This window comes from Dama dama, chromosome 15 (genome assembly GCF_033118175.1).
Source record: "Dama dama isolate Ldn47 chromosome 15, ASM3311817v1, whole genome shotgun sequence".
Classification (NCBI taxonomy): Eukaryota; Metazoa; Chordata; class Mammalia; order Artiodactyla; family Cervidae; genus Dama; species Dama dama.
The window spans coordinates 28629935-28657757 of NC_083695.1; the positions used below are offsets into that span (position 1 = coordinate 28629935).

Genomic DNA, 27823 nt, shown 5'->3' on the forward strand with positions numbered 1-27823 from the left:
TTCTCAGTGAAGAGCCAAGAAAGCCCCAGAGGCTGAGGAGTGGCCGAATCTTTAACTTGGAGTTTTTGGAAAGAACTAAGCCCTGAAGCTGTCCCTTGGAACAGTTTTGTGCTGCCTTCAGTATCTCCTCTGACAACCTCAATTTGTCTTAAAACAGCATCACTTTGTCGTAACAAGTGTTCTGCTGAGTTGTGACTCTGGGAGAGTTCAAGTGCTCCAAACAGACCCCCCTTTTCCAAAGACCACCCAGATACCAATAGCTAGTGAAAGATAGTGTTTATGTTGCTCTGGAATGGGGTGGGGGGTAGTTACACTTTAAGACAACAAGGAACTGTTCCAGGATGACTCTTAAGGCATAAAGATACTCATTTTACAGGTAAATCAAGTAAAGTAGGTGCATTTAAGGTTGCCTGGTGAGGGGCTCCTCTGGTGGCTCAGTGGTAAAGAATCTGCCTGCTAATGCAAGAGACAACCGGTTCAGGTTCGAGGTTTATCGGGAAAGATGCCACATGCCGCAGGGCAGCCCATGTGCTGCAACTACTGAAGCCTGTGTGCCCAGAGCCTGTACTCTGCAAGAGAAGCCACTGCAATGAGAAGCTTGTGCGCTGCAACGAAGAGTCGCCCCCACTCGCTGCAATGAGAGAAAAGCCCTCCCAGCAACAAAGACCCAGCATGGTCAAAAATAAATAAATAAACATTAAAAAGAATTCTATTTAAAAAAAAAAAAAAAAAGGTTGCCTGGTGAATGAAGGATTACATCTGGAATGGAATTTGTCTTTTGTAGAGGTTGAGGTTTAGGGAAAGATAGGGGTCCTTTTTGACTAATGCAGGACACTTTGGGCAAGAAAACCATACCCAACCTACAGGACCACTACCAACACGACTCTCACAGTCATGAGCTCTCATGGGTGCCCCCTCCTTGGTGTCCCACACCATCCTTGGAACTAGAATGATGGGAACGCAAGGAGTACGTGGCCCAGCGTCTCTCATCTGGTAAGTGAGCTCAGACCCAGGACTTGTGGCTTCTGCAGGCATGTGCTGCTCCTCCACAGCTTGAAGAGGACTAGAGAAATGAAGCTGGAGGAAGACTATTTGGAAAAAGAAACTTGGTTGTCAGTGTAGCACAAACAGAGCAAATGCTAATGAATATTGTGAATACTTTAAAAAAAATCACTAAAACCTAGAGAATAAAAAAAAATACTCAAGTGGAAAAGGGCTCCAAAATTACCATTTTAAAGCACAAGCTCTAATCAGATCTGAGAATTTACTGAAAGGGGACTTATTTAAGCTATTGACAGGGATTATTGTTTTGGTGCCAGGGTTTTAAATTGGGGGATAGAATTAAAAGGGGCCAAAGATAAGGGTTGTTGTTTCAATCTGAAACTAGTACTCCATGGTGGGGAACTCACTGGATTTGTGAGTCTGGGGGTTGATTACTGCACTTGGAGTCGTCCCTACATTTCCAGCTGGTTCTGAGGAGGGTCAAAATGTGCATGCTTTGCAGCCTTTGTGGACTTGCACCACAGCTGCTCAGCGATTAGTCTGAGGCTGGTCCTTGGCAGGAAATGGTAAAGGAATCAGCAGGAAGCCAAGAACAAGGGAAGGGAAACTCCTCCCTCCTTTCAAAGGACAGGACAGAGAGAGGATGAAAATGGAAAGTGGGCATTGAAGGGTTAGACAAGTTGAAATGGAGAGAGTGTGTGTTTCAAGGGCAAGAGTGTGCGATAAACTGTTGACTTTATTATGGAGCCTGTACCTCACGTTCCTCAGGCTTCAGTCAGCCTATGATCCCCAGGATGTGGGGGAGATGCTGTTCCTTTGTTTTATGTTTTCTGAGGTCCAACAGCCCACTGACAGGACAACCTCCCCTTGTTTTTGATTTCTGGCTTATTCAAGGCCAGAGCACCTGAAAGTCAAGTTGAAAATTTTTACCAGGGGAAAAAAAAAACAACAGAGTATAAATGGAATCAAACCATAAGAAATGCGTGGTGTAAATGATTTTGCAGTCCTCTATTTACCCAGTTCTTCATAACCAAAAGTCCTCACTAGATTCTTGAGGCAGAGGGAGAGCTGGTGATCCAGTGGGAGAAACTGAATCTGATAAGAAGAAACCAGCTGTCTGAAATCCAACAACACTTTCTTGTAGATTAGAACTCAGCTTTGAAGTTTCACTTGTTATGCTTGGCTCTGTGAGTTATGCTACTCCTGATGAAAAATAAAATCAAGAATATTTTATGTTGAAGGTCCTCAGTGATGAAAAGGCAGCATCCAGCTCCCTTATCAGCTGTGCAGTGGGCTAGCAAACTTGTGTTTAGATTGTTACCTGAAGAAAGAAAAAACTAAGTGTCCTGAATGCTGATTCTACTGTTTTGGGGGAAAAATTTCTAACAGGCATGTGGCAAACAACAAAACTTTTGAGAAAGCAGACCTGGGGAGAGTTCACTGCAGTTTCGTAACGGGTATGAATAGTTATTTTGCTTCCTTTTTCTTTTTTTTTCTAAATCTTTCTGATGTTGATGTGGATCTCTTTCTATTTGTTCAGGAAACTGACGTGTCTTCTGGGCAGGGTTTGCGGTTTTGGAACCTTTTCTAAAAGGGACAGAGAGCACCCGGCTACACTTCCCTGTTGTGAGGTTGGTGTGCGGGTGGTGCTGAAGCAAGCTGGTCACCATGCAGGTGCTCCTCCAGTGCACTAGGCTTATACTGCCTCTTGCCTTCATCCTGATTTTATCTTCAGTTCGAGGTAAGACCCAGTAATCTTGTCACCTTATAATCTTCTTGTATGCCCCAGGGTCCACACAAATGATTATATTCACTCTAAGGTATAGAATATAGTATATTATGGGAAAGTAGGCCAAGAAAAAAAAAAAAAAAGAATTTGGGGTAGCTGAACTCCTTAGAGTGAAGTTGGTTAAGTTTGGTACCAAAAAAAAAAAAAAAAAGTTAAACTTTGAGGCAGCTACAGCCTTGTAAGTTCTTAAAATGATTGAAATGTATTATTTTATTGTCAGGTGAAAATAGCTTACAAATTTTTAAAGGCTCAAGAAAGGAATAGAGAAAATGGCTTACCTCTAAGTGCCCATGTCTATCTCAAGTTTTAATGATTAGTGATGTCATAATTATTTAGACACTGGGAAATACTATTTTTAAAATCAGAGTAAATGTGCTTGTATTTTCTCTCCTTTTTTAAACCTGGTTCTTAGTGAAAATTCACTTATGTTTAGACATAGCTAATGAATACCCTCTCCGATTTTAAAGAAAGGCCAAAGAATTTTAGTAATTGTGTCGTTGCTCAGAGAAACAGCATATTTGGAAAATTCTTGTTAGGTCTATCATTTAGGATTGTTTAGTCAGAATAAAACAACTTAAAACCTTTAATGACTAAGAAAGTGAAAATGATCAGTTTGTAAGAAAAACAGTTTCTTCTTCTTTGGTAAATAAGGGATTATAGTCATGGCCTGATAAGTAGATGGGAGAATTTATAGTAGAAAAACACTAACTTCCTCCAAATCGTAAAGGAAATATTGAGTCATAGTGATGCACATATCCTAGATACGTTTCTTCGAAGTGACTTCTAGTTGTCTTGTTTTTACTTCTGGTGGAAATGAAATTGTACACATAACCTCAGATACATTCATTATATATTGGAAATTTATAAAATCACTTTCTTCTTGTTATGCGATTATTGAAGAAAAACCAGCAAATAATGTTGATGAAACTTTCCCACTAATCTATTTTTTTTTTTAAAGGATAAAACATTGTTGATTGTAAGAAACAGGCTTTACTCCAATCTTTCAGGGAAAACCTTCAGCTAATGAAATAATTCCCTAATGTGTTCTAACAAGATCCAGGCAGTCAAGTCTATGTTTGAAGAACAGACCCCAGTGACTTGTTGGTGTTGGGTCTACTCTGACCAGAGCTCTATGAATCTTTACATCTTTAAAATCTCCCAGAAGTGTCACATTTCCCACTAAGATTCAATAGAGAAAACTAAAATGAAAGCAAAGTGTTCTTTATATAATAGGTATTTTCCAGAAAGTAGTGAAGAAACTATTATAAAATTTTATAAAGTACTAGTATTTATGTCATCACTGGGTACGTTTTGCTCTGTGTTGGGAAGGGAACCAAAAATGAGAGAATGAATAGACTGAAAAACTAGGGAGTTTCCAAAGGAGAAGTGCAGTTGGAATTAAGGGTTTGTGCCCACATTTGAATAAGAAGGGAAATAGACGCCCACCCACTGGCTCTGTGTGTGTGTGTGTGTGTGTGTGTGTGTGTAACATCAACTCAAGGCTGCAAAGAGGTTTCTATTTCATAATATTCTATGTGATGCCAGATATGATTCTGTAGCACTCTTTCCCCACTTAAAAATAATTTTTTTCTTAACCCATTGATTTAACCGATCAAATCCACTAGACTTTTGACTTGCTTTTACTGAAATGAAACATCTCAGGTTACTGTATTAATCTGCTAGGGCTGCCATAACAAAGTACCACAGACTGGGTGGTTTAAACAACAGGAATTTATTTCCTTACAGTTCTGGAAACTAGCAGTCCAAGATGAAGGTATCAGCTGGGTTAGTTTCATCCTGAAGCTTTTCTCCTCAGCTTGTAGATAGCCATCTTATCTCTGTCTTCACATGGGCCTTTGTGTGTTTCTGTGTCCTGGTCTCCTCTTCTTACAAAGACAACAGCCATGCTGGGTTAGGGCTCATCCGTGTAAACTCATTATACCTTAATTATCTCTTTTAAGTCCCAAATACAAATAGTCTCTTCTATTGAGTCCCAAGACTCAAATACAGTCCTATTCTGAGGTACTAGGGGTTAGCACTTCAATACATTGAGTTGGAGCAACACAATTCAGCCCACATCAGTGACTATAAGTGAAGCTGAAATAAAAACATGCTATAAAAAGCCCATCTACCAAGTGCAAAGAGAAGGAGGTTGGGCAAGGTGTGGGAGACCCTGGAGAGGACAGATGGGTAATCAATTTAATGTAGAGCTCCAGGAGATTACTGATAAGGCCTGTGAATCCCAAATTGTTTTATTAACTCTCCTTTTCAAAGATGCCCATAAAGAAGGAAAACGGAAAATCCATGAGCAGGTGTAGCCGGGGGCGGGGGCGGGGGGGGGGAGCGGGTCATTGCCAGACCCTGTGTCCATTCTACACTGCCTCTGAGATCACAATAATAATATTGATTCCACCAGTGTTCACTGCTGTTCAATTGTAAAGTGATTTCGCATCCATTCTCAGGTAAATGGTCATCACATTCCCTGTGAGGGGGAATTAATACCAATTTATAGAGAAGAAAACTGGATCTTACATTCATCATCTCATTTCCTCTTTACATCAACCTCTTGCAAAAAATGTATGAGACTTGCCCTAGGCCCATTACAACTAATTAATGGCAGAGCTGGTCACCTGATTTCAAGTTCAAATTAACTTTCTACTGCAATTTAGCTGTTTTCTAGTTGGGGTAGAGATTGTCTTTATTTAAAACAACCTTGCTTTGACTACAGCTCTTACTACAAAAACCACTGAGTCGAGGGACAGAGAGGGAGAAATTGAAAGTAAACTTGGAACTTTTTATAGCTTGTCAAACCACACAAGAGTGAGGAATCTTGTGAAACTGATTGGCCAGAAGGAAGCAGCTCCAACTTAGATAGTGATGTCTGTTTGGATGCCACTAAATAATGAATGAAAATGATCTTTTTTCTCCCCTAACATGGCAATTTTAAAGTTTTTCTAACAAACCCGCAGCAAGTCTCCATTAAGAATAGGAAATTAGTAAACTGTGATGACGTTGGGGAAATACTGATACTACAATATAAAAAGATACAGAGAGATTACTAGGGTAAGTTATTTGCCCAGTGTCAGAGGTTTATTTTTTATAAATGGTAATGTTTAATCATAGAAAGTGTTTTGCTAAAGTAGGACTAGTAGACTCTGTGTATATGTGAAAGAGAGACAAAGACAGAGACACAGAAAGAAAGGACAGGTGTAGGCAGTGAGGGAAGTGGTTCCAAATAAAAAACGTTCTTCTTCCTTGAATCCACTACAGAATTAACCAAGAGATCTGTAAGTGGGACCTCTTAGGAAGATCATTTTTCTGTCCATGAGCATGTTTCCTCTTATTTTTTAAATTACGTAATCACAAGACACTTCTCTCAAGCAAAAGAGAATCAAGATACTCCCACACATTGGGGGGCTAGAACTGTTGAATTTTCACATCCTGCCAACACTCTTGAATAAATATATCAGGAACTTGGTATCTGTAACCACGTTCTTTATTTTAAAGCAGATTTAAGATCCCCAGTCTGTGTTAATCATTTTGTAATGTATAATAATGGAGGATCACTATGTTATGCATCTGAAACAAATATAGTGTTATAGGTCAGTTATACTTAAAAAAGAAACCCACCTCATATTATTTTATTTATATAAAATGTCCAATTTGGTAAAAAATACAGAGACAAAAAGTAGATTGATAACCGGTTACTTAGGGATGAGACGCATAAGATACAGGAGTTGGATAGCTAAAGGACAGAGGATTTCTCTGTGATGATAAAATTGTTCTAAATTTGTGGTGATAGTTGCACATACCTATGAATATGTATGTATGAATAAAAAAAAAAACACTGAAATGTACATGTTAGAAGAGTGAATTGTGTGCCGGGTTGAATATGTTAAATACCAATAAAACTTTTTAAAATTAAAACAAATGAAGTAAAATCATCAGTCTCAAGTTGTTGTTTAGTCGCTAAGTCGTGTCTGATTCTTTGCAACTCCATGGACTGTAGTCTGCCAGGCTCCTCTGTCCATAGGATTTCCCAGGCAAGAATACTGGAGTGGGTAGTCATTTCCTTCTCCAGGGGATCTTCCTGACCCAGGGATCAAATCCATGTCTCCTGCATTGTAGGATTCTTTACTGCTGAGCCACCAGAGAAGCCCCAATTTCAAACTAGATAAACATTTTTGGGGGGAAGATGGACTTCTACTTTTTGACTTCTTATAAATTTTGGAACATCTTTATTGAGATAGAGTTCATATACCATATAATTCACCCATTTAAAGTGTACATCAATGGTTTTTTAGTATGTTCACAAATATGTGCAACCATCACCATAGTGAATTTTAGAACATTTTCATTACCCAAAAAAGGAAACCCCTCTTGGGGACTTCCCTGGCAGTCCAGTGGTTAAGACTCCACACTTCCAGTGCAGGAGGCATGGGATTGATCCCTGGTCAGGGAACTAAGGTCCCGTGTGCTATGCCATGCAGCTAATAATAATAAAAGTTGGAAAGAAATGTCTTGCCTTAAGAGAATTTTCACATTCTCTCTCTCAAAAAAAAAAAAAAAGAAAAAAGAAACTCATTATAAATTTTAAAATCTGAGATGCTAAACTCTAGAAAGAATTTGTATTTTAGTTTTCTAATTTATCAAAGTTGTGCTTTTTAGGCTAGTGAAAAGATACGATTTTTCATTTGGATGCTTCTTCATAAACTATTAGTTTTACTTTTCTGTTTAACTTCCTGTCTATGCAAGCACTTTCTTGGTTTGATACTCAGCCATCAATGGCAATAGAGGAGAATGTCTAGACCTGCTCTATCCAAAACGGTGGCCAGGAACCTCTTGTGGCTACTAAGCACTTGAAATGTATGAAATATGGCAAGTCCAAACAGACCTGGTGTAAGCGCAAAATGCACACCAGATTTAAAATCCTAGTATGAAAATAAAAGTAAAATATCCATTAATAACTTACATTGTTTATTGGATATATTGGTTTAAGTAAAATGTTTTAAAATTAAGGTCACTTATTTCTTTTTTACTTTTTAAAATATGACTGTCCTAATATTGAAAATTTCAGACATGTACGGATGGTTCCTCTTATTTCTGTTGGACTGCATTGGTCTAGATGGCATAGGGTGTGAAGACACTGCCCTCTGCTGGAGCAGATGTTGAATTTTCACCTGACTTCACACGATGAAGCTTCTAAGCAGCAATTCATTAGATGCCGAACTTCTTCAAGAAAGAATCAGAGAGGGAGAAAGAGCTAAAATGTATTAAATACCTACTGTACACAAAGGCTTGTGCTAGATGTGTCACATACTTCTATCTTGTTTAAACTGGAACTCTTTGGAAGTGAAAGTTGCTCAGTCCTCTCCAACTCTTTGCGACCCCGTAGACTATACAGTCAGTCCATGGAATTCTCCAGGCCAGAATATTGGAGTGGGTAGCCTTTCCCTTCTCCAGGGGATCTTCCCAACCCAGGGATAAAACCCAGGTCTCCTGCACTTCAGACAGTTTCTTTACCAGCTGAGCCACCAGGGAAGCCCAAGAATACTGGAGTGGGTAGCCTATCCCTTCTCCAGTGAATCTTCCCAACCCAGAAATCAAACCTGAGTCTCCTGCATTGCAGGTGGATTCTTTACCAGCTGAACCACCAGGAACTCTTTGGGATACTATTATTCCCATTTCAAAGATGAGAAATTGAGAATCAGAGAGGTGCTCAATGGTGGGACAGGAATTTAAATTTGGTTTATCTCTATCAGAGATAGGTCAATAGGTCATTGTTATCCTCCTCTTCATCACAGAAACTAGCATTTAAAGAGCTCTGACCATGGTGCTAGGTACTATTCTAAGAACCTAATATTTGTATCTTATTATTAGATCTATTACTGTCCCCATTTTATGGATGAGGAAACTGAGGTACAGGGAGGTTATAGTTATATAGCTAGTAAGGGCCGGCCATTGTGATGTCATCTGGCAACCTTACCTTCAGGCTCTAAGCAGTGACAAAGCTAACCCATTCTGGATGACTAGTTTCCCAGACCAGAAATTTGTAAGCTATATTCAGGAACTATGTGGAAGAGTATGACAGAGTAGTAGTCCTAAAATAAAGAAAAAAATGAAAGCAAGACAGAAAGAAAGAAAGAAGGAAAACAATGGGAGAACATTTACTTTCTCTTTTTTTCCATTTAAAACATTTACTTTCTACATTAGAGTCTTTGCTTTGTTTATATTTTAAAAGAATACTGTTTATTACAGTAATTTAGAAAACAAAGTGAGGAAAAAAATCACCCGAGCCTACCACTGTAACTATTTCTGAGTATTTCCTCCCACCCCCCATATCTGTATATGTAGTTGCAATAACAACTATTATGCATAGAATGGCATTCTGCTATTTTTAACTCATTTTTTAATATAAATTTTCCTATGATGCTATGTAGTCTTTTCCATAGCTACTACTTTTTTCTCTTTGGTTAATATTCTCTCATATTAATGCCTCATAATTAATCTCAGTGTTTTCTCTTGTTTTGATTAGTTATTTACTGTTTTCCTATTTTAAATAATACTAGGGTGAACAGCATCATGAATTCTTTATATATTTCCCTTCATATATATGTATATCTTAATGAAAGCTAACAAAGCTGTATTTATAAAATTAATCAGAAATATTAACTAAGACAAAGTTGAGTATAAATAAACATAATAGAGGTTCATAAGGAAAAAGAACATTTTGCAAAATTCTGTGGGTCTGCAGTCTTTTAGGAACAAAGTCCTTGGCCATCCCATTGAGATATAAAGTGAATTTCACCTTGGTAGAGGCTCCAGTTTTCAACCTCTGATAGTTGAGAAGGGAAACAACTTGTGCATACTCTCTGAAAAATACACTCAGAAGGAAAAAAAGAAAACTCTAAAATTTATAGTCCCTAGGGGTTTGGGTAATGAGATTAGGAGTAACTTTTTTTCTTTGTTTGCTACATTTTTCAAAGTTTTAAGGAATATCTAAATAGACTCTCCACTTTTAGGAGAGTACTATAAAAGGTAGAGAGCCCTCTAGACCCAGAGTTAAAGTCAGAAAACTTTTGACAAGTAGCTGCATGAGTCCATTTACATAAAATCTAGAAAATGCAAACTGATTTATAATGACAGAAAGCAGACTGATGATTGAGCGGGGGTTGGGGGGAGTCAGGAGAAGGGAGGGAGAAGGGCAGGGTCACAGAGGGGCACAAGAAAACTCTGGGGGATGTTGGATATGTTCATCCCCTTGACTGTGGTGATGGTTCCATGCTGTATCCACTTGTTGAAACATTAAATTGTACACTTTAAATATGCACAGCTTATTGAATGTCAAATCCACCTTAATAAAGCTAGTAAAAATAAAAATAATTAATTTTGAAAAATACATAAGTATAACTCAAGAATCTAAAAGTTCAAACGGATATGCAGTGAAAAGTCAGTGTTCTTCCTTCCACTCTCTTCTAGCCACCAATTCCACCAAGATGATCAGTTTGTTGTGTATCTTTTAAGAGGTGTTCTGTGCATGTAAGCTTGTATGTAAATAAATTCTGAAAATCCACAACACATACAAATGGTAACACACAATGCATAGTGTTCTTTACTTTTTTTAACCTTGGAGGGAATTCCCTCGTAGTCCAGCGGTTAAGACTTCATGCTTTAACTACTGAGGGCATGTTCAAATCTCTGGGGAACTAAATTCTTGCAAGCCACATAGCATGGCCAAAAATACATATATATGTATACACACATACACACATACATATACATATATGTAATATGTATACACGCATACTTGGAGATTATTATATATCAGTACCCAGAGAACTGCCACATTCTTTTAATAGCTGCATAGTATTGTAGGCTGCACGTTAATTCACTAACATTTAATTTTATAGTCTTTGGTACTGCAAAAAATATTGCAGTGATTATCTACAACACTGTTCTTCATTTTATTTTGTTTTCTTAAATATGTGTTATCAGTTGCATCTCAATCTGTACTGAACAATAATGTACTGGGCTTTAAAACTCTTGCAGGAAGGGGGACCCCTTCCACGGCCTGAGAGTGGATTCTTGTCTAACACTCAGAAATAAATTGTCCAAGAAGACACATATACTGAGAAAGCAAGAGACTTTATTGGGAAGGGACACCGGGCAGAGAGCAGCAGGGTAGGGCACCCAGAAGAACTGCTCTTCCATGGAATTCACAGTCTCAGGATTTATGGTAATCGGGTTAGTTCTCAGGTTGTCTCTAGCTAATTATTCTGACTCAGCGTCCTTCCTGGTAGCATGCACATCACTCAGCCAAGATGGATTCCAGTGAGGAGGATTCTGGGAGGTTTGTAGGATGTATGGACTGTCATCTCCTCTTTCCTTTTGACCTTTCCCAAATGCTTCTGGGTGGTAGCTTGTTAGTCTGCATTCTTTACCAGGACCTCCTATTGTATGATAGATAACTCGAGCAAGTGGTTATGACTGTGCTTGGCCAGGACAAGGTAGCTTTAGTCAGTGGTGCCCCTAACAAAATCTCTTTTTCTGCTTTTCAGGAGTTTTAGATGTGCTCCTTCATGTTAGATGACGATTAGCTGTACTTGTGTGAATCAAATATGTACTTGAGGTGGGGAGGAGATGATCCTTTGGCAGGGTAGTGAAGTATTTGTCACCACCAGGGCTCCATCCTTGCTAAACTGAGGAATGAAATTTATTCCGTAAATTAATAAGAGATCTCCTATATAACCTCTTAACACAGGATATGGAGCCTTTTATGTAGAAATGAAAACAGGCTGTGGAAGTCCAGCTTTGGTGAACAGAAGAGCCTTGACTTTTGAAATCTCTGACTAGATCTGAGGCCAAAGAAAGAGATTAAGTTTTTAATCTGCTTTTCATTCTCAAGGATACCACATGGCCCCAAAGAACAGGGGTTCTGTAATATTTCAGGACTATTTGGTACATTTCTTAACCTTTCTGAACATAATTTGACTCATCTCTATCAGAAGAGACAGACTTTGGGGTCAGATAGAAGGTTGAATTCTGGGTGCTTAGTACCTATGCAGCCTCAGTTTTCCTTTGTATAAAATGGAAATAATAGTACAGAGACAATAATAGTTAGTAATATTAGGTGTATATTTACTGTGTGCCTGGCACTATGTTAAGATCTTTACATGCATTTTCTCATTTAATTTTTGTGACCAGCTTATGAAAAAGAGACACTTTTAGTACCTGAATTTTCTGGTGGGTACTTGGGGAAGTGAAGGTTTCACAGGTCACCAGTAGCAGAGGCAGCTAACTGCCAAAGCCTATTCTAATGTTAAACTCTAGGCTACTTTGCACAGGTGTAGTATGAGAAGGATAAACTATGTATAAAGGGCTGGGAAACAATGGGTGAAATGGTCGTAAAACCTGTCCACACCTTACCTACCAAATTTAAAATCTATTTAACTAAAAATTTCCTAGGGAAAGAGTGATTAGAAGCTGTATAAGAGATACTTATTGACCATGAGTATTGACCATGAGGTTTCCTTGTCTGGGCAGGTGCTCCTGTGCAGAAAGCCAGGTACCAGTGGGTACACTGCAATCCTGACAGTAATTCGGCAAACTGCATTGAAGAAAAGGGACCTGAGTTTGATCTACTTCCAACTGTATCCAGCAAAATCCCACCTCCAAGGGCTGACCGTTTCTCGTAAGTGGACTTTCTTGATTTTACTTTTGTCAACCTCTGTTGAGATCTTGGCATGGAGGTAGAAGGGTTGCCCAGAGTGTTTTCTTTAGGCTCTTGCTTCCATGGTTCAGTTTTCACTGCATAGTACAGGGTGAAACTGTAGTGTATTTACTGGTATATGAGATGCACAAGAATACATGACTCACACTTTTGCAAGGTCTTTTTCTGGTGACAGAAACAAAAATTGAATATTTTTTACCAATAGATATTGAAAATAATTGAACATTATTTTATTAATGTAAATAGAGCACATTATATATTAAAATCCAGTAGGAGTCTATCACCTGAATGGATAAACAAAATTTGATATATACATAAAGTGTAATAGTATTTGACCATAAGAAATAAGTACTGATAAATGCTGCAACATGGCTGAATCCAGAAAACATTATGCAAAGTGAAGGAAACCAGAAGTGTACAGAAATAGGCAAAATCCATAGAGACAGAAAATAAAGTGGTTGTCAGGGGCTGTGAGGGAGGGAGGAATAAAGAGTGACTGCCATTAGGTACAGGATTTTTGAGGGGTGATAAAAGTGTTCTGTTTAGATAGTAGTGATAAAAAAAAAAGAAATTAGGGGAAGGAAGAATAAGTGGCCGTGACTCATAAAAAAGAAAGCCATACCTCCTCTTGATCAAATAAAACCTGCCTTATACTTGCAAAAAGGATCCAATAGGAATTCATAAGTAACAAAAAATTGAATTGTATTAGAGCCCATTATTTCACTGAATATCAAAGTTACACATGGCAAAGATATATTATGAAAAGAATTATCATAAAAGTTTTAATATTCAGGCTTAAATAGAAAGTAACTCTCCTGGGACTTCCCTGGTAGTCCAGGAAGAATCCTCCTGCCAATGCAGGGGATGTGGGTCCAATCCTTAGTCCAGGAATTGAGATCCCACATGCCGCAGAGCAACTAAGCCCATCAGCCACAACTACTGAGCCCACGTGCTCTAGAGCCTGTGCTTTGCAGTAAGAGAAGCCACTGAAGTGAGAAGCCTGCACACTGCAACTAGAGAATAGCCCGAGAGAGTAGTTTTCAGCCCATTGCCACTAGAGAAAGCCCACTCACAGCAATAAAGACCCAGCACAGCCAATAAATAAATCTTTTTTTAAAAATAAAGTGGATCAATTATGAAAATAGCCAAATCTGAGCATCTGAAGACCTCCTAGTCTACCTGATGCATGATCTCCGTAGTTCTGAGAAGCAAAGAATAATGTAAAATAAGGTGTGCATGTGTGTAAAGGCAACAATGGATAACTGAGGACTTATTGGTAGGTGAGTGAGAATTGGCTGCAGGTGTGTGTATAAAAGGCTGATCAGTTCTGAGCAATGATGAAAAGGTTTTACTACAGACCTTTATAAAGATTTCTACACTTGATCTGAGCTCTAAATTAAATTAAAAAAATAATAACTAAAAGAAAATCACCCTTCTGAAAGCCACATAAGTCATTGTGTCCAAACCAGTTAAGCCTATTATCACTTTGGGGATACTGGCAACCCCCTTTATCACTGAACTTATATCATCACCATCCTCAAAATACAACTCTGCAACCCTGTGCTTCTGTTTTAATTCTCCAGCACAAAGTTTGAACCTGATGTTACAACATCCTCCATTATTTTAAGTCATTGATTTCAATACTAATTCATTTAATCTAAAATACTAGAGGAATAACCTAAATCCTCCAAAACAGCTATTTTATACTATTTCTTCCCTCCTCAAATCTCCATAATCTTCCACACTCTTTGACATAAATTGTAGCAATATATTTTTGGATCTGTGTCTTATGGAAAAGGAAACAAAAGCAAAAGTAATCAAATGGGACCTAACTAAACATAAAAGATTTTGCACAGCAAAAGAAACCATTGGCAAAACAAAGAGATGACCTACTGAAATGGGAGGAAATGATATGACTGATATGGGGTTACTATCTAAAATATATAAACAGCTCACATGACTCAACATCATAAAACAAACAACCTGAAAAATGGGCAGAAGATCTGAATAGACATTTTCCCAAAGAAGAATGGGCAACATGCACATGAAAAGATGCTCAGCGTCACTAATCACCAGAGAAATGCAACTAAAACCCACAAAAAATATCACCTCACCCCTGTCAGAATGGCTGTCATCGAAAAGACCACAATTAACAAATGATGGTGAGGATGTAGGAAAAGAGAACTCCTGTACAGTGTTAGTGGGAATATAAATTGGTGCAATCACTGTAGAAAACTCAGAAAACTAGAAATGGAGTTACCATATAATCCTGCAATTGCATTCTTAGATATTTATCCAAGGGAAATGAAAACACTTAATTTGAAAAGATATATGTACCCCAATGTTCACAGCAGCATTATTTACAATAGCCAAGATGTGGAAGCAACATAAGTGCCCATCAACAAGATGAATGGATGAAGAAGATGTGATACACACACACACACACACACACACACACATGGACACACACATTGGAATACTACTCAGCCATAAAAATCCAAGAGATTTTTCCCATTTGTAACAACATGGATGGACTTGGAGGGTATTATGCTTAGCGAAATAAGTCAGAGAAAGACAAATATTGTGTATTACTTATATGTGGAATCTAAAAAAATAAAACAACTTCATGAATATAACAAAAAAGAGATACGCAGATATAGAGCATAAACCAGTGGTTACCAATGGGGAGAGGGAAGTGGGGAGGGGCAAGATAGGGGCAAGGGATTAAGAGGTACAAAGTACTATGAATAAAAAAATCTACAAAGATGTATTATACAACAGGGAATATAGTCAATATTTTATAATAGCTATAAATAGAACATAACCTTTAAATAGTTTTTTAAAAAAATCTGTATAATCTTCCTTTTTCTCAGCCAGTAACTTTCCTTCCTGCTCTGAAACTCCTGTCACTATGGATGCATAGCCTCTCCTGTGTCAGTCTTGGACTCTTTTGCTCTCAGATGCATTTCTCCTTCCCCATCCCTGCTCTGTATTGGGTGGAGGGATGAGGGCTGATCCCTGTGATCTGCATTTCTCACACTCCCAGATCTGTGGCCAAGTTTGGCCAGTGGGATGCCTCGATGGGAGATTGCTCAGCATGGGTGGCAGGGAGAGAGAAGTATGTTTCTTCTCATTCCTGCCTTGCTGGCACCTCTGGCAAGGCTAATATCTCATACATGACTTCAGCTTCCACCAGTGCTCTTGGTCCCTGGGCTTAGGTAGTACCACTTTCTCTACTGTCCTTCTAGCCCAGGGAGAGAAGTGTTTTCTTTCTGTTGCTCATTTCTGGAGTTCCTCACTGTTCCCTATTTGGCTTTCCTTCTTTTCCATCTCATGTGTAAGCAATTCCCTGTCTTAAATATTTAGGTTAAGTTTCCTGATTGGACTCTGACTGTGGCAGCTTCTAAGGCCACCTTCCTTGTGCTGGGCATCTTATTTCATGCACCTTCTCCAGGACTCTAATTCTGCACTCCACACTCTGAAGCCAGCATTAGTCTGCAGACATTCTCTACCATCACCTACTTTTAGGTAAAATCTTCTCTTTGATTCTGCTTCCTCTCCAGCTGTTGCCCCTTTCTCTGCTTAATATCACCCCTCTCCTCTCCTCAACCCCTTCTGGTTCTACCTTCTACCCAGAATACTTGGTGGAAGCACTTACTTTTCTTCTTTTTCTTTTTATATTTTTTGGCTGCTTGGCATGTGGGATCCAAGTTACCCGACCAGATATCGAACCTGAGCTCTCAGCAGTGAAAGCTTAGAGTCCTAACCACTGGACCACCAGGGAATTCCCAATTTCAGTGCTTTTTTATTTTCCTTCACACTGGGAAAAATTCTGAGGGAATTTAAAGCTTTGTAAACATTTAAACTGGGATTCCCTGGTGGCTCAGTCTGTAGAGAATCCACCTGCAATGCGGGAGACCTGGGTTCGATCCCTGGGTTGGGAAGACCCCATGATGGAGGGCATGGCAACCCATTCCAGTATTCTTGCCTGGAGAATCCCCATGAACAGAGGAGCCTGGCGGACTACAGTCCATGGAGTCACAAAGAGTTGGACATGACTAAGCGACTGAGCACACACAAACTGAAATGTTAACATGTTGGTATATATAATCCTTGACTTGTTACCAAGAATTACCTAAGAGTGAGCTTTGTTGAAGTACTGTGAAGTTATTAGAAGTTCTGTAGAAATTTTAAATTAGGAAAAATATCATCTATCTACTGAGTGGGAGAAAGTGTAAAAATGGGGCCTTTTCTGTTAAAAAAAAGAAAAAGAAATTCCAAATATAGGATTGTCATGTTAGTGATAGCATTTTGTATCCATCTGCAATGAGCAGATGTGGAATTGATAAAGGCAATGAGTTAGTTACAGTAAGTATATGCAAACATGTGGAAAGGCTGACTTATTTTTTTGTTTCAAAGCATTAAATAACTGGGAAACTTCTAACTTCTAATTTCAGCAACTGAGTCGCTACATTTACTTTCTTACCTTAAAAAATGTTTTATGATTATCTTTTTATGTCTCAAACTTTAATGATTTTCCCCCCTTTTTTTCTTACTTCAGAATGACGAATTCCAAGAATTTGAATGAAGTCTTCCCTCTTTCTGAGGATGTCTCCGGATCAGGCTCTGAAGCAGGATCTGGAAGTGACTTCCTAAATGAAATAGAACAGGAATACCAACCAGTAGAAGGAAATGATGCTTTTTATTACAATTTTAGATCTAGGGAGAGAAATTTGCGCTCATACAACCAGGACTTGGGGCAGGATGGACCAGAAGAGGATTTTACTATATAAGAGAGAGGGTTTCCCATCTTCACACCAGGCAATGCATTTTGTATACCATGGTTAAATGATTAATTTGAGGACAAAAAGCTTTTTAGAAAATTTAAAACATCTGAAAAGGATTTTTCAGTTTTATCATCTTTTTTCTCATGGATTCTTAAAGCATCCTTTATCTATCCTGTTGTCTTGGAAAATACCTGCATTTCTTATGTATCATATTCAACAATATCACCATGAAATTAGTGAGACTCTCCATATCTATAAAATTGCTTTAAAGAATAAATTATACTGTTTTTAAAAAAATTTAGTTTGAGAAACAAATTGAGAGGCACTAGTTCATATCTAAGTCTTCATGAGGCCGACTCTGATTATGAAATCTAGAGATGCCCCTTTTTTGTGAAAAACACAGATGCAACATACCATGAATGTACAGAGGAGGTATTTAACATGTTTTACAATATGAAGTTAACTGTTCTAATATCACCATCAAATGTTTTTGCGAGCTAGTGGACATTGTTTGCTTTGAAGTATGATTGCTGCCACATTTAGAAACTTAATACCTAAATTAAAGCACAGTTGTGCTCTCAATACTTCATGCTGTGTTACCTTTTCCCCTGGATATCTATGTATTTGCAAACAGTCTATTAAAGCAGAAGTATTATCAAAGGGTTACACTGTCTGGGCTCTCTTTTGTTCATGAAAGGATTATTTTTGTTTAAAAGTTTCTAGATTATCATCAACTGTAAAGTTACTTTACAGTGAGACCAAATTTTATAACTAGAATCAAATCCTATTAACTAGCAGATGAAGAAAACAATCATTATACAGAAAGAGGGTTATTCTTATCCAAACACTTCCTCTTCTTGAAGGCTATACTGTACCCATCCCTGTTCCCCCTAGTTTTGAAAAGTCTGTCAAGGATCCTGCACTATCTAGATCCCCTCTTCAGAACTGATACCGTATTGAAATTAACCTCTGTGGAAGAGATGCGCCTTGTCTAAGGCCACACCTCTTCTCACAGCAACCTTCACCCAATGCCTGGTCCATGTGGGCATATAGATACCAGATTCCTCCCCTGAACTTGGAACAACTTGGCAAGGAAATCACAGGTTCGGAATTCCCTGAGGATTTGGCTGAGGCTTTGTTGGGACTGCTTTGTAGCTCGGTTTCTTCTCTTACTTAGCCTTGCTTCCCTACATCCCCCCTGAGAGAGCTCCCTTAGAAACTTTGTGCATACTAGTTTTCATATCAATATTTCTTCCATGGAGATTCCAACCTGTGAAAGTTGGTGCTAGGACAGGGAGAAAGCAGTTGCTAAAATGAGATTTTGGAGCTGGATCACTTACTGTCTTGGCTAGTAATGAGGACCCTATCCCTGGCTATAAATGCAGAAAACACACAAGAGAGCATTGCAATTATTCAAACTTGCACTGATGATGAACTGGGATGGTGTATCAGTGGAAGGAAGTGCACCAGGGTGCAGTATATGAAACATCTGAGAATATGGAGAAGTAGTAATTATAAAGATGGTGGCATTAGATAGCTCTTGCTGGAGGTAATTAATGAAAGATCAAGGATAGTTAATTAAAGACTAACTGTGAAAACCAATGGGTCTCCTCAGTAACATATTAAGAAACTCTCTTCTGCAGTGGGAGGGCAGGAAAAGTTGAGGCCCAGGTCCAGGATATAATCAGAAGAATAGCAGAGTTCAAGAATGTTAAGGTGCCACTCTAACCAAGTCTGTCACACAACATCAGGACCCTGATTTGCAAAGTACTGGACCTCAGAAATGAGGACATCTGGGTAGAAATGTATCTGGGTCGATACATTCAGAATTTGAACCCCTAAACTTCTTCAAACCCTTTGGTTTTATAGAATAGGCCCACTCCTTAAAAATTAGTGCTTTCCTCTGGCTTGAAGATGGTTAAGAGGCCTCTGCCCTTTAAGACCATGTGCACTCTCTCTCAAGGTCTGCCCTGCCTCCCTGCATAGCCAACAGATCCATAACTAAAGTTACAATATAAACCAACAGGAGAGTGTTGGGCCTGGTAAGGAGGAAAGGTGAAGGTTCTGCAGAACTTAGTTTTTATGCACCTCAGAAGCCAAGAGAGTGTCTATGAGACTTAACTCTATTGTTGTTTGGTCGCTAAGTCACGTCTGACTATTTTGTGATCCCATAGACTATAGCCCGTCAGGCTCCTCTGTCCATGGGATTTCCCAGGCAAGAATACTGGAGTGGGTTGCCATTTCCTTCTCAGGGGATCTTCCCAGCCCAGGGATTGAACTGCATTGGCAGGCGAATTCTTTACCTCTGAGCAACTAGGGAAGCCCAACTCAACTCCAAGTGTGCTAGATCAAAGGATGGAGACAAATCATAAAATTGGATAAGGAAGTGTTCACCAATACAGAAGTGTTAGGGGAATCACTGACCAAAACTGCCCTACCCTGTTCAAGCACCTCAGCAACCACTTGTATGAGTTACAGATGGTTAACAACAGGAGGTCCAAGAAAGGAAGGTGGAACTGACAAGCTACCACCAACTGGAAGGATTTGGGAAAAGCCAAAAGGGAGAAGAGACACAAGTCAATATGTCTTACCAACCTCCCAGGAGACTTCTTACTAGAATCCATCTTGGCTGGGTAAATGTGTACAGCACCAGAAAGGACCCTGAATCAGAAACAACTCGAGTTGTTTGACCAGAGACAGCTCGGAAACTTACTCCATTACCATAAAACCTAAGACTGGGAGCCACGTGGCAGAAGAGTTCTAGGTTCACTTACCCTGCTGTTCTCTGCCCGTGTCCCTTGCCAATAAAATCTCTCACTTGGTCAGCATGTGTTCTCCTCAGACAATTCAATTCTGAGTGTTAGACAAGAGCCTACTCTCAGGCCCTGAAAGGGTCCCCATTCTTGCAACAGGAGTACTTATCCGGGAAGCAGGTTTTATCATCCTGGTAAGAACCCTGGGAGAAAGTGTTGACATACTCTAGAATGGCCCTTAGAGGCCTGGAGAAAGTAAAAGTTCACCTTAAGTAGAAATTCTAGAACTACTATGGCAGACAGTGGAAAAGGGGTCAAAAAGTTTAAGGAAGTGAGCATGCTAGAATGGACAGATTATGTAAGCTCTAAAAACCTACCAAATGGCTTGGTTCTGTAGGAAAGTCAAAGCAATGAAGAATATGCTGGCAAGAGGGACAGCATCTCTGAACTATCAGTGGTAGCTCTCCCCTTACAGGGCAGAGTTAATGGTAGAATGTTGTTACAGAATTGGGCTCACTAATAGCAATGGGAATGATGGGCATCCCAAAATAAGAGAGACCAGGTGAAGGTGTTCAGCTATCGGAAGCCAGATGGTACAATTATCATAGTGAGCAAGGTCAGAATGGAAAGCAGGGAAGCCTGATGGGCAAAGTTATAGACTGGCATCTTCAGAGGTAAGATAGTTGGTAACAGTCTGCACCCAATTCCATTGCAGTAGGGGTAGGGTAGTGAGGTAGTGGGGAGGAATTTCCCCACACCAACAGGCAGGTTTCTGACATCAGCTAGGTTTCTTACAATTCAACTCAATTCTGACACGGTCTACCTGGAGTCAGCATCAGATTCCACAGGGTAAATGCTCAGTTCCATAAGACTTCTCTTCACCTCAGATGCCAGTTGCAAACCTAGGTTGTTACCTATGCCTCTAACTGATTGGGTGTAAATTGGAGCTTCCAATGGCCCCCTCCTCAGGTTCTGCTCATTTGCTATGGCAACTTACAGAACTTGGAGAAACATTTTACTTACTCGATCACCAGTTTATTGTAAAAGCTTATATCTGAAGCTAGATGAAGAGATACCCAAAATGAGTTCCCAAATAAAGGAGCTTCTGTCCTTGTGGAGTTCAGGGCCTGGTGTTTTGCTGAAAGTTTTAACTTTCAGGTTTGAAGGATTCATTAACACAAGAAACCACTCATTTTACAGAAATAAGCAATTTTAATATTAAAATTTTTTTAACATTATCTTAAAAATTTTTTTAATTAATTTATTTTAATTGGAGGATAATTACACCATTGTGGTGGTTATTGCCATACATCAACATGAATCAGACACAGGTGCATAATTTCAATATTTAATAGTGAATTATCTAACTTACTTTCAACATATGATCATTAAAAGCAAAGATAAATAGAAACAGCAGAGAGTAACAGTACATACATCACTGAATTGGGCCGACTAACATCCAGGTTGAACTAGCACTAGGAAGTCCCAAGTAATAGCAATCTGGAGTCCCAATTGGGATAAGGTCCTGGGCAGTGTGTCCCCGCCACGGGCAAGATTTCAAATTGAGTTTGCGGACTCTTGTTTATAATCCAGAGCCACAAACTGATATAATCATCAGTTTAAGAGCAAAAATGCAGCTCTGGTTTCACATTAATCTTTTTACAATGCTGTTTATCTGGTGAGTGATGAGATTTTTTCAGACCCTGGGGGATTGGCCAGATTTTCAGGGGCTTCCCTATCTTATCTATAGTGCTTGGCTTACTGGTAACAACTGGTGCACTCACAAGCAGGCACATGGTCAGGGCAGTGTTTAGGCAGGCCAGAAGCAAAATGAGAGGCTTGCTCTGCTTTCTTGTCTCTGAAGTCTGAACAAGACTTCCTCCATTTTAATTTCCCTAACACCCGGCACAGTGGCAAGTGGAAGGTTCTGGTTCCCCAATCTGGAAGTTCTCTGAACCCTGTCCTTTAGATTTTTTTGAAGCCTTCATTATGTGGGTATGATTAGTTAAATAAATCATGTTATTATTGTTCGGTTGCTAAGTCATATCCAACTCTTTATGACCCTATGAACTGTAGCACGCCAGGCTTCTCTGTCCTTCATAGATTCCTGGAGTTTGCTCAAACTCATGTCCATTGAGTCAGTGATGCCTTCCAGCTGTCTCAGCCTCTGCCAACCCCTTCTCCTTCTGCCCTCAAACTTTCCCAGCATCAGGGTCTTTTCCAATGAGTTGGCTCTGCACATCAAGTGGCCAAAGTATTGAACTTCAGCTTCGGCATCAGTCCTTCCAATGAATAATCAAGGTTGATTTCCTCTAGGATTGACTGGTTTATCTCCATGCAGTTCAAAGGACTCACAAGAGTCTTTGCCAGCACCACAATTCAAAAGCATCAATTTTTCAGTGCTCACCCTTCTTTATGGTCCTGCTCTCACATCCATATATGGAAAAACCAAAGCTTTGACTATACCAACTTTTGTCAGCAAAGTGACGTCTCTGCTTTTTAATATGCTGTCTAGGTTTGCCATAGCTTTTCTTCCAAGGTGCAAGCGTCTTTTAATTTCATGGCAACAGTCACCATCTGCAGTGATTTCGAAGCCCAAGAAAATAAGTCTGTCACTGTTTCCACTTTCCCCCCATCTATTTGCCATGAAGTGATGGGACCGGATGCCAGGATCTTAATTTTTTGAATGTTGAATTTTAAGCCAGATCTTTCACTCTCCTCTTTCACCTTCATCAAGAGGCTCTTTAGTTCCTCTTCACTTTCTGCCATTAGAGTGGTATCATGTGCATATCTGAGGTTGTTGATATTTCTCCCAGCAATCTTGATTCCAACTTGTGATTCATCCAGCCCGGCATGTCACATGATGTACTCTGCATATAAGTTAATAAGCAGGGTGACAATATATAGCCTTGATGTACTCCTTTCCCAATTTTGAACCAATCTATTGTTCCCTGTCTGGTTCTAACTGTTGCTTCTTGACCTGCATATAGGCTTCTCAGGAGGCAGGTAAGGTGACCTGGTATTCCCATCTCTTTAAGAATTTTCCAATTTGCTGTGATCCACAGTCAAAGGCTTTAGCATAGTAAAAGAAGCAGAGGTTTTTCTGGAATTCTCTTGCTTTTTCTGTGATCTAATGGATGTTGGCAATTTGATCTCTGGTTCCTCTGCCTTTTCTAAATCCAGCTTGTACATCTGGAAGTTCTCAGTTCACATACTGTTGAAGCCTAACTTGAAGGATTTTGAGCATTACCTTGCTAGCATCTGAAATGAGTTCAATTGTACAGTAGTTTGAACATTCTTGGCATTGCCTTTCTTTGGGATTGGAATGAAAACTGACCTTTTCCAGTCCTGTGACCACTGCTGAGTTTTCCAAATTTGCTGACATATTGAGTGTAGCATTTTAACAGGATCATCTTTTAGGATTTTAAATAGCTCAGCTGGAATTCCATCACCTCCACCAGCTTTGTTCATGGTAATGCTTCCTAAGGTCCACTTGACGTCACACTCCAGAATGTCTGGCTCTGGGTTAGTGACCACACCATCATAGTTATCTGGGTCATTAAGACCTTTGTTGTATCTGTGTATTCCTGCCACCTCTTATTAATCTCTTCTGCTACTGTTAGGTCTTTGCCATTTCTGCCCTTTATCGTGCCCATCTTTGTTTGAAATGTTCCCTTGGTATCTCCAATTTTCTTGTAAAAACTTGTATTCCCCTTCATATCGCTTTCCTCTACTTTGCATTGTTCATTTAGGAATGCCTTCTTATCTCTTCTTGCTATTTTCTGGAATTCTACTTTCAGTTGGTTATATCTCTCCCTTTCTCCTTTGCCTTTGGCTTCTCTTCTTTTCTCGGTTACTTGTAAGGCCTCCTCAGGCAGCCACTTTGCCTTCTTGCATTTCTTTTTCTTTGGGATGGTTTTGGTCACTGCCTCCTGTACAATACTATGAACCTCCATTCATAGTTCTTTAGGCACTCTCTCTACCAGATCTAATCTCTCAAATCTACTGGTCACCTCCACTGTATAATCATAAAGGATTTGATTTAGGTCATACCTGAATGGTCTAGTGGTTTCCCCTACTTTATTCAATTTAAGCCTGAATTTTACAATAAAGAGTTCATGATCTGAGCCACAGTCAACTCCAGGTCTTGTTTTTGCTGACTATATAGAGCTCCATCTTCAGCTGCAAAGAATGTAACAATCTGATTTCAGCATTGACCATCTGGTGATGTCCAGGTGTAGAATCATCTCTTGTGTTGTTGAAAGAAGGTGTTTGCTATGACCAGTGTGTTCTCTTGGAAAAATTTTGTTAGCCTTTGCCCTACTTCATTTTGTACTCCAAAGCCAAACTTTCCTGTTACTCCAGGTATTTCTTGACTTCCTACTTTTGCATTCCAATCCCCTGTGATGAAAAGGAAATCTTTATTCTTTGGTGTTAGTTCTAGAAGGTCTTTTTGGTCTTCATGGAATCATTCAACTTCAGCTTCTTCAGCATTAGTGGTTGGGGCACAGACTTGGATTACTGTGATGTTGAATGGTCTGTCTTGGAAATGAACTGAGATCACTCTTGGTTCTGAGATTGCACTCAAGTATTGCATTTCCAACTCTTTTGTTGACTACGAGGGTTACTCTATTTCTTCTAAGGGATTTTTGCCCATAGTAGTAGATACAGTGGTCATGTGAATTAAATTCACCCACTTTTGTCCACTTTAGTTCATTAATTCCTAAAATGTTGGTGTTCACTCTTGCCACCTCCTGCTTGATGACTGGTAATTGAACTTAATCTCCAGTCCCTCTCCCATCTCCCTTTCCTGGAGGTCAGGAGGTAGAACACACATAAGTCACTTGCATTTCTATATACTAACAACGAAAAATCAGAAAGAGACATTAAGGAATCAATCCCATTCACCATCACAACAAAAAGAATTAAATATCTAGGAATAAACTTACCTAAGGAGACAAAAGAACTGTACACAGAAGATTATAACACACTAATGAAATAAATCAAAGATAACATAAACAGATGGAGGGATATTCTATGTTCCTGGGTAGGAAGAATCAATATTGTGAAAATGACTATACTACCAAATGCAATCTACAGTTTCAATGTGATCTCTATCAAATTACCAATGGCATTTTTCACAAAACTAGAACAAAAAATTTCACAGTCCATATGGAAACACAAAAGACTCCAAATAGACAAAGCAGTCTTGAGAAAGAAGAATGAAACTGGAGAACTCAACCTTCCTGACTTCAGATTATACTACAAAGCTACAGTCATCAAGAAAGTATGGTACTGGCACAAAATCAGAAATAGAGGCCAATGGAATAAGATAGAAAGCCCAGAAATAAACCCATGCACCTATGGGTACCTTATTTTTTACAAAGGAGGCAAGAACACACAATGGAGCAAAGACAGCCTCTTCAATAAATGGTGCTTGGAAAACTGGACAGCTACATGTAAAAGGATGAAATTAGAACACTTCCTAACACCATCACAGAGATAAACTCAAAATGGATTAAAGACCTAAATGTAAGACCAGAAACTATAAAACTCTTAGAGGAAAACATAGGCAGAACACTCAATGACATAAATCAAAGCAAGATGCTCTATGACCCATCTCCTAGAGTAATGGAAATTTAAAAAAAAGTAAACAAGTGGGACCTGATTAAACTTAAAAGCTTTTACAAAGCAAAGAAAATTATGAGCAAGGTGAAAAGACAACCCTCAGAATGGGAGAAAACAATAGCAAATGAAACAACTGGTAAAGGATTAATTTCCAAAATATACAAGCAGCTCATACAACTCAATGCCAGAAAAACAATCCAATCAAAAAGTGGGAAAAAGACCTAAACAGACATTTCTCCAAAGAAGATATACAGATGGCTAACAAATGAAAAGATGCTCAACATCATTCATTATTAGAGAAATGCAAATCAAAACTACGAGATATCACCTCACAGCAGTCAGAATGACCATCACCCAAAAGTCTACAAATAATAAATGCTGGAGACGGTGTGGAGAAAAGGAAACGCTCTTGCATTTTTGGTGAGAATGTAAATTGATACAGCCACTATGGAAGACAGTATGGAGATTCCTTAAAAAACTAGGAATAAAATCAGCATATGACCCATTAATCCCAATCCTTGGCATATATACCCTGAGGAAACCAAAATTGAAAAAGACACATATATCCCATTGTTCACTGTGGCACTAATAACAATAGCTGGAACATGGGAGCAACCTAGATGTCCACTGACGAATGGATAAAGAAGTTGTGGTACATATACACAATGGAATAGTACTCATCCATAAAAAGGAAGGCATTTGAGTCAGTTCTGATGAGGTGGATGAACCTAGAACCTATTATACAGACTGAAGTGAGTCAGAAAGAGAAAGATAAACATTGTATTCTAACACATATATACAGAATCTAGAAAAGTGGTACTGAAGAATTTATTTACAGGGCAGCAATGGAGAAACAGACATAAAGAATTGAATTATGGACATGGGGAGAGGGGAGGAGAGGGTGAGATGCATGGAAAGTGTAATGTGGAAACTCAATTACCATATGTAAAATAGATAGCCAACAGGAATTTGCTGTGTGGCTCAGGAAATTCAAACAGGGGCTCTGTATCAACCTAGAGGGGTGGGATGGGGCGGGAGGTGTGAGGGAGGTTCAAAAGGGTGGGGATATATGTATACCTATGGCTGATTCATGTTGAGGTTTGACAGAAAACAACAACATTCTGTAAAGCCATTATCCTTCAATAAAAATATAAATTAATAATAATTTTAAAAAAAAAGGATGGCAGCTGCTCTGCAGTGTTCATCAGGAGCAGCACTGAAAACAGTTATGAGAGGAAACCCTCCCAGTGAATAGAGCTTCAAGTGGTGTACCTGGTTATTTACCCTGTGTAGAAAGAGAAGTAGTCCAAGGTTACGATACATACAGTTTCACGAGTAGTGGTAAATGTTTTGGTAAGTTGGTAAGGGGCCTAGCGACTTAGCAACTGAACAACAACAACAACAAGGGGCCTAAAATAGAAAAGATTGGACGACTGGGGACTAAGAATTCTGCAACAGCACATGAATGGATCAAAGAGAGAAGAGGCATAGTGTGAAAATTTTTGTGTCATATGTCAATCAGAAAACATCCAGTACAGAAGAGGCACTAAACAATCAGGTAAATAAAATGACTTGGGTGGGTATCAGTCAGTCTCTGTAATGGGCTACCCTAATGATAGCACAGTGAATTGATGGAGGAGTAGCCATAAGGGCAGAGAGGCAGGCTATGCATGGGTTCCCACAGACCAGGGCAAATTTAGCTACTGATGTTGCCAAATGTCCCATATGCTAGCAACAAAGTTCACTGCTGTGTTGCTGATATGGAGCTATTCTTCAAGAAGACTCTGGTGGCAGGTTAACTCCTTAGACCCCTTCCATTCTGGATATGCCAGCGATTTGTTTTAATAGGAATAGATACATATTCTAGGTATGTGTTTGTTTTTGCTACTCTTGGGGCCTTCAGCAGCATCAAAAAATATCTAAGGGCTTACAGAATGTTTAATCCACTAACAGATTTCATGTATAACATTGTGTCAGAGCAAAGGACCTACTCTACAGCAAAGAGATTTACCAGTGATACATGAAAATAGGATCCACTGGTTCTAGATGCCACCAGCATGATAGAATGATGGAAGGACCTACTGAAGGCACAGCTGAGGTACCACCTTGGATATGACATACTGAGTTTTGCACG

The 27823-nt window shown here is 39.2% G+C and overlaps 1 protein-coding gene, 1 non-coding gene and 1 pseudogene across 2 annotated transcripts; all 3 read left to right on the plus strand.

Moving 5' to 3' along the window:
• The first annotated feature begins 2587 nt into the window (after positions 1-2587).
• Positions 2588-17974, plus strand: SRGN (serglycin). The gene is made up of 3 exons (XM_061161690.1): positions 2588-2743; positions 12335-12482; positions 17083-17974. Exons 1-3 carry the CDS (start codon positions 2671-2673, stop codon positions 17312-17314), a joined length of 453 nt encoding a protein of 150 aa, XP_061017673.1. The 5' UTR covers positions 2588-2670; the 3' UTR covers positions 17315-17974.
• On the plus strand, positions 13649-13728 carry LOC133070907 (small nucleolar RNA U2-19). The gene has a single exon (XR_009696297.1). It is a non-coding gene; the product is annotated as a small nucleolar RNA U2-19 (small nucleolar RNA).
• LOC133070905 (small nucleolar RNA U2-30) lies at positions 13851-13914 on the plus strand (annotated as a pseudogene).
• Positions 17975-27823: the final 9849 nt, after the last annotated feature.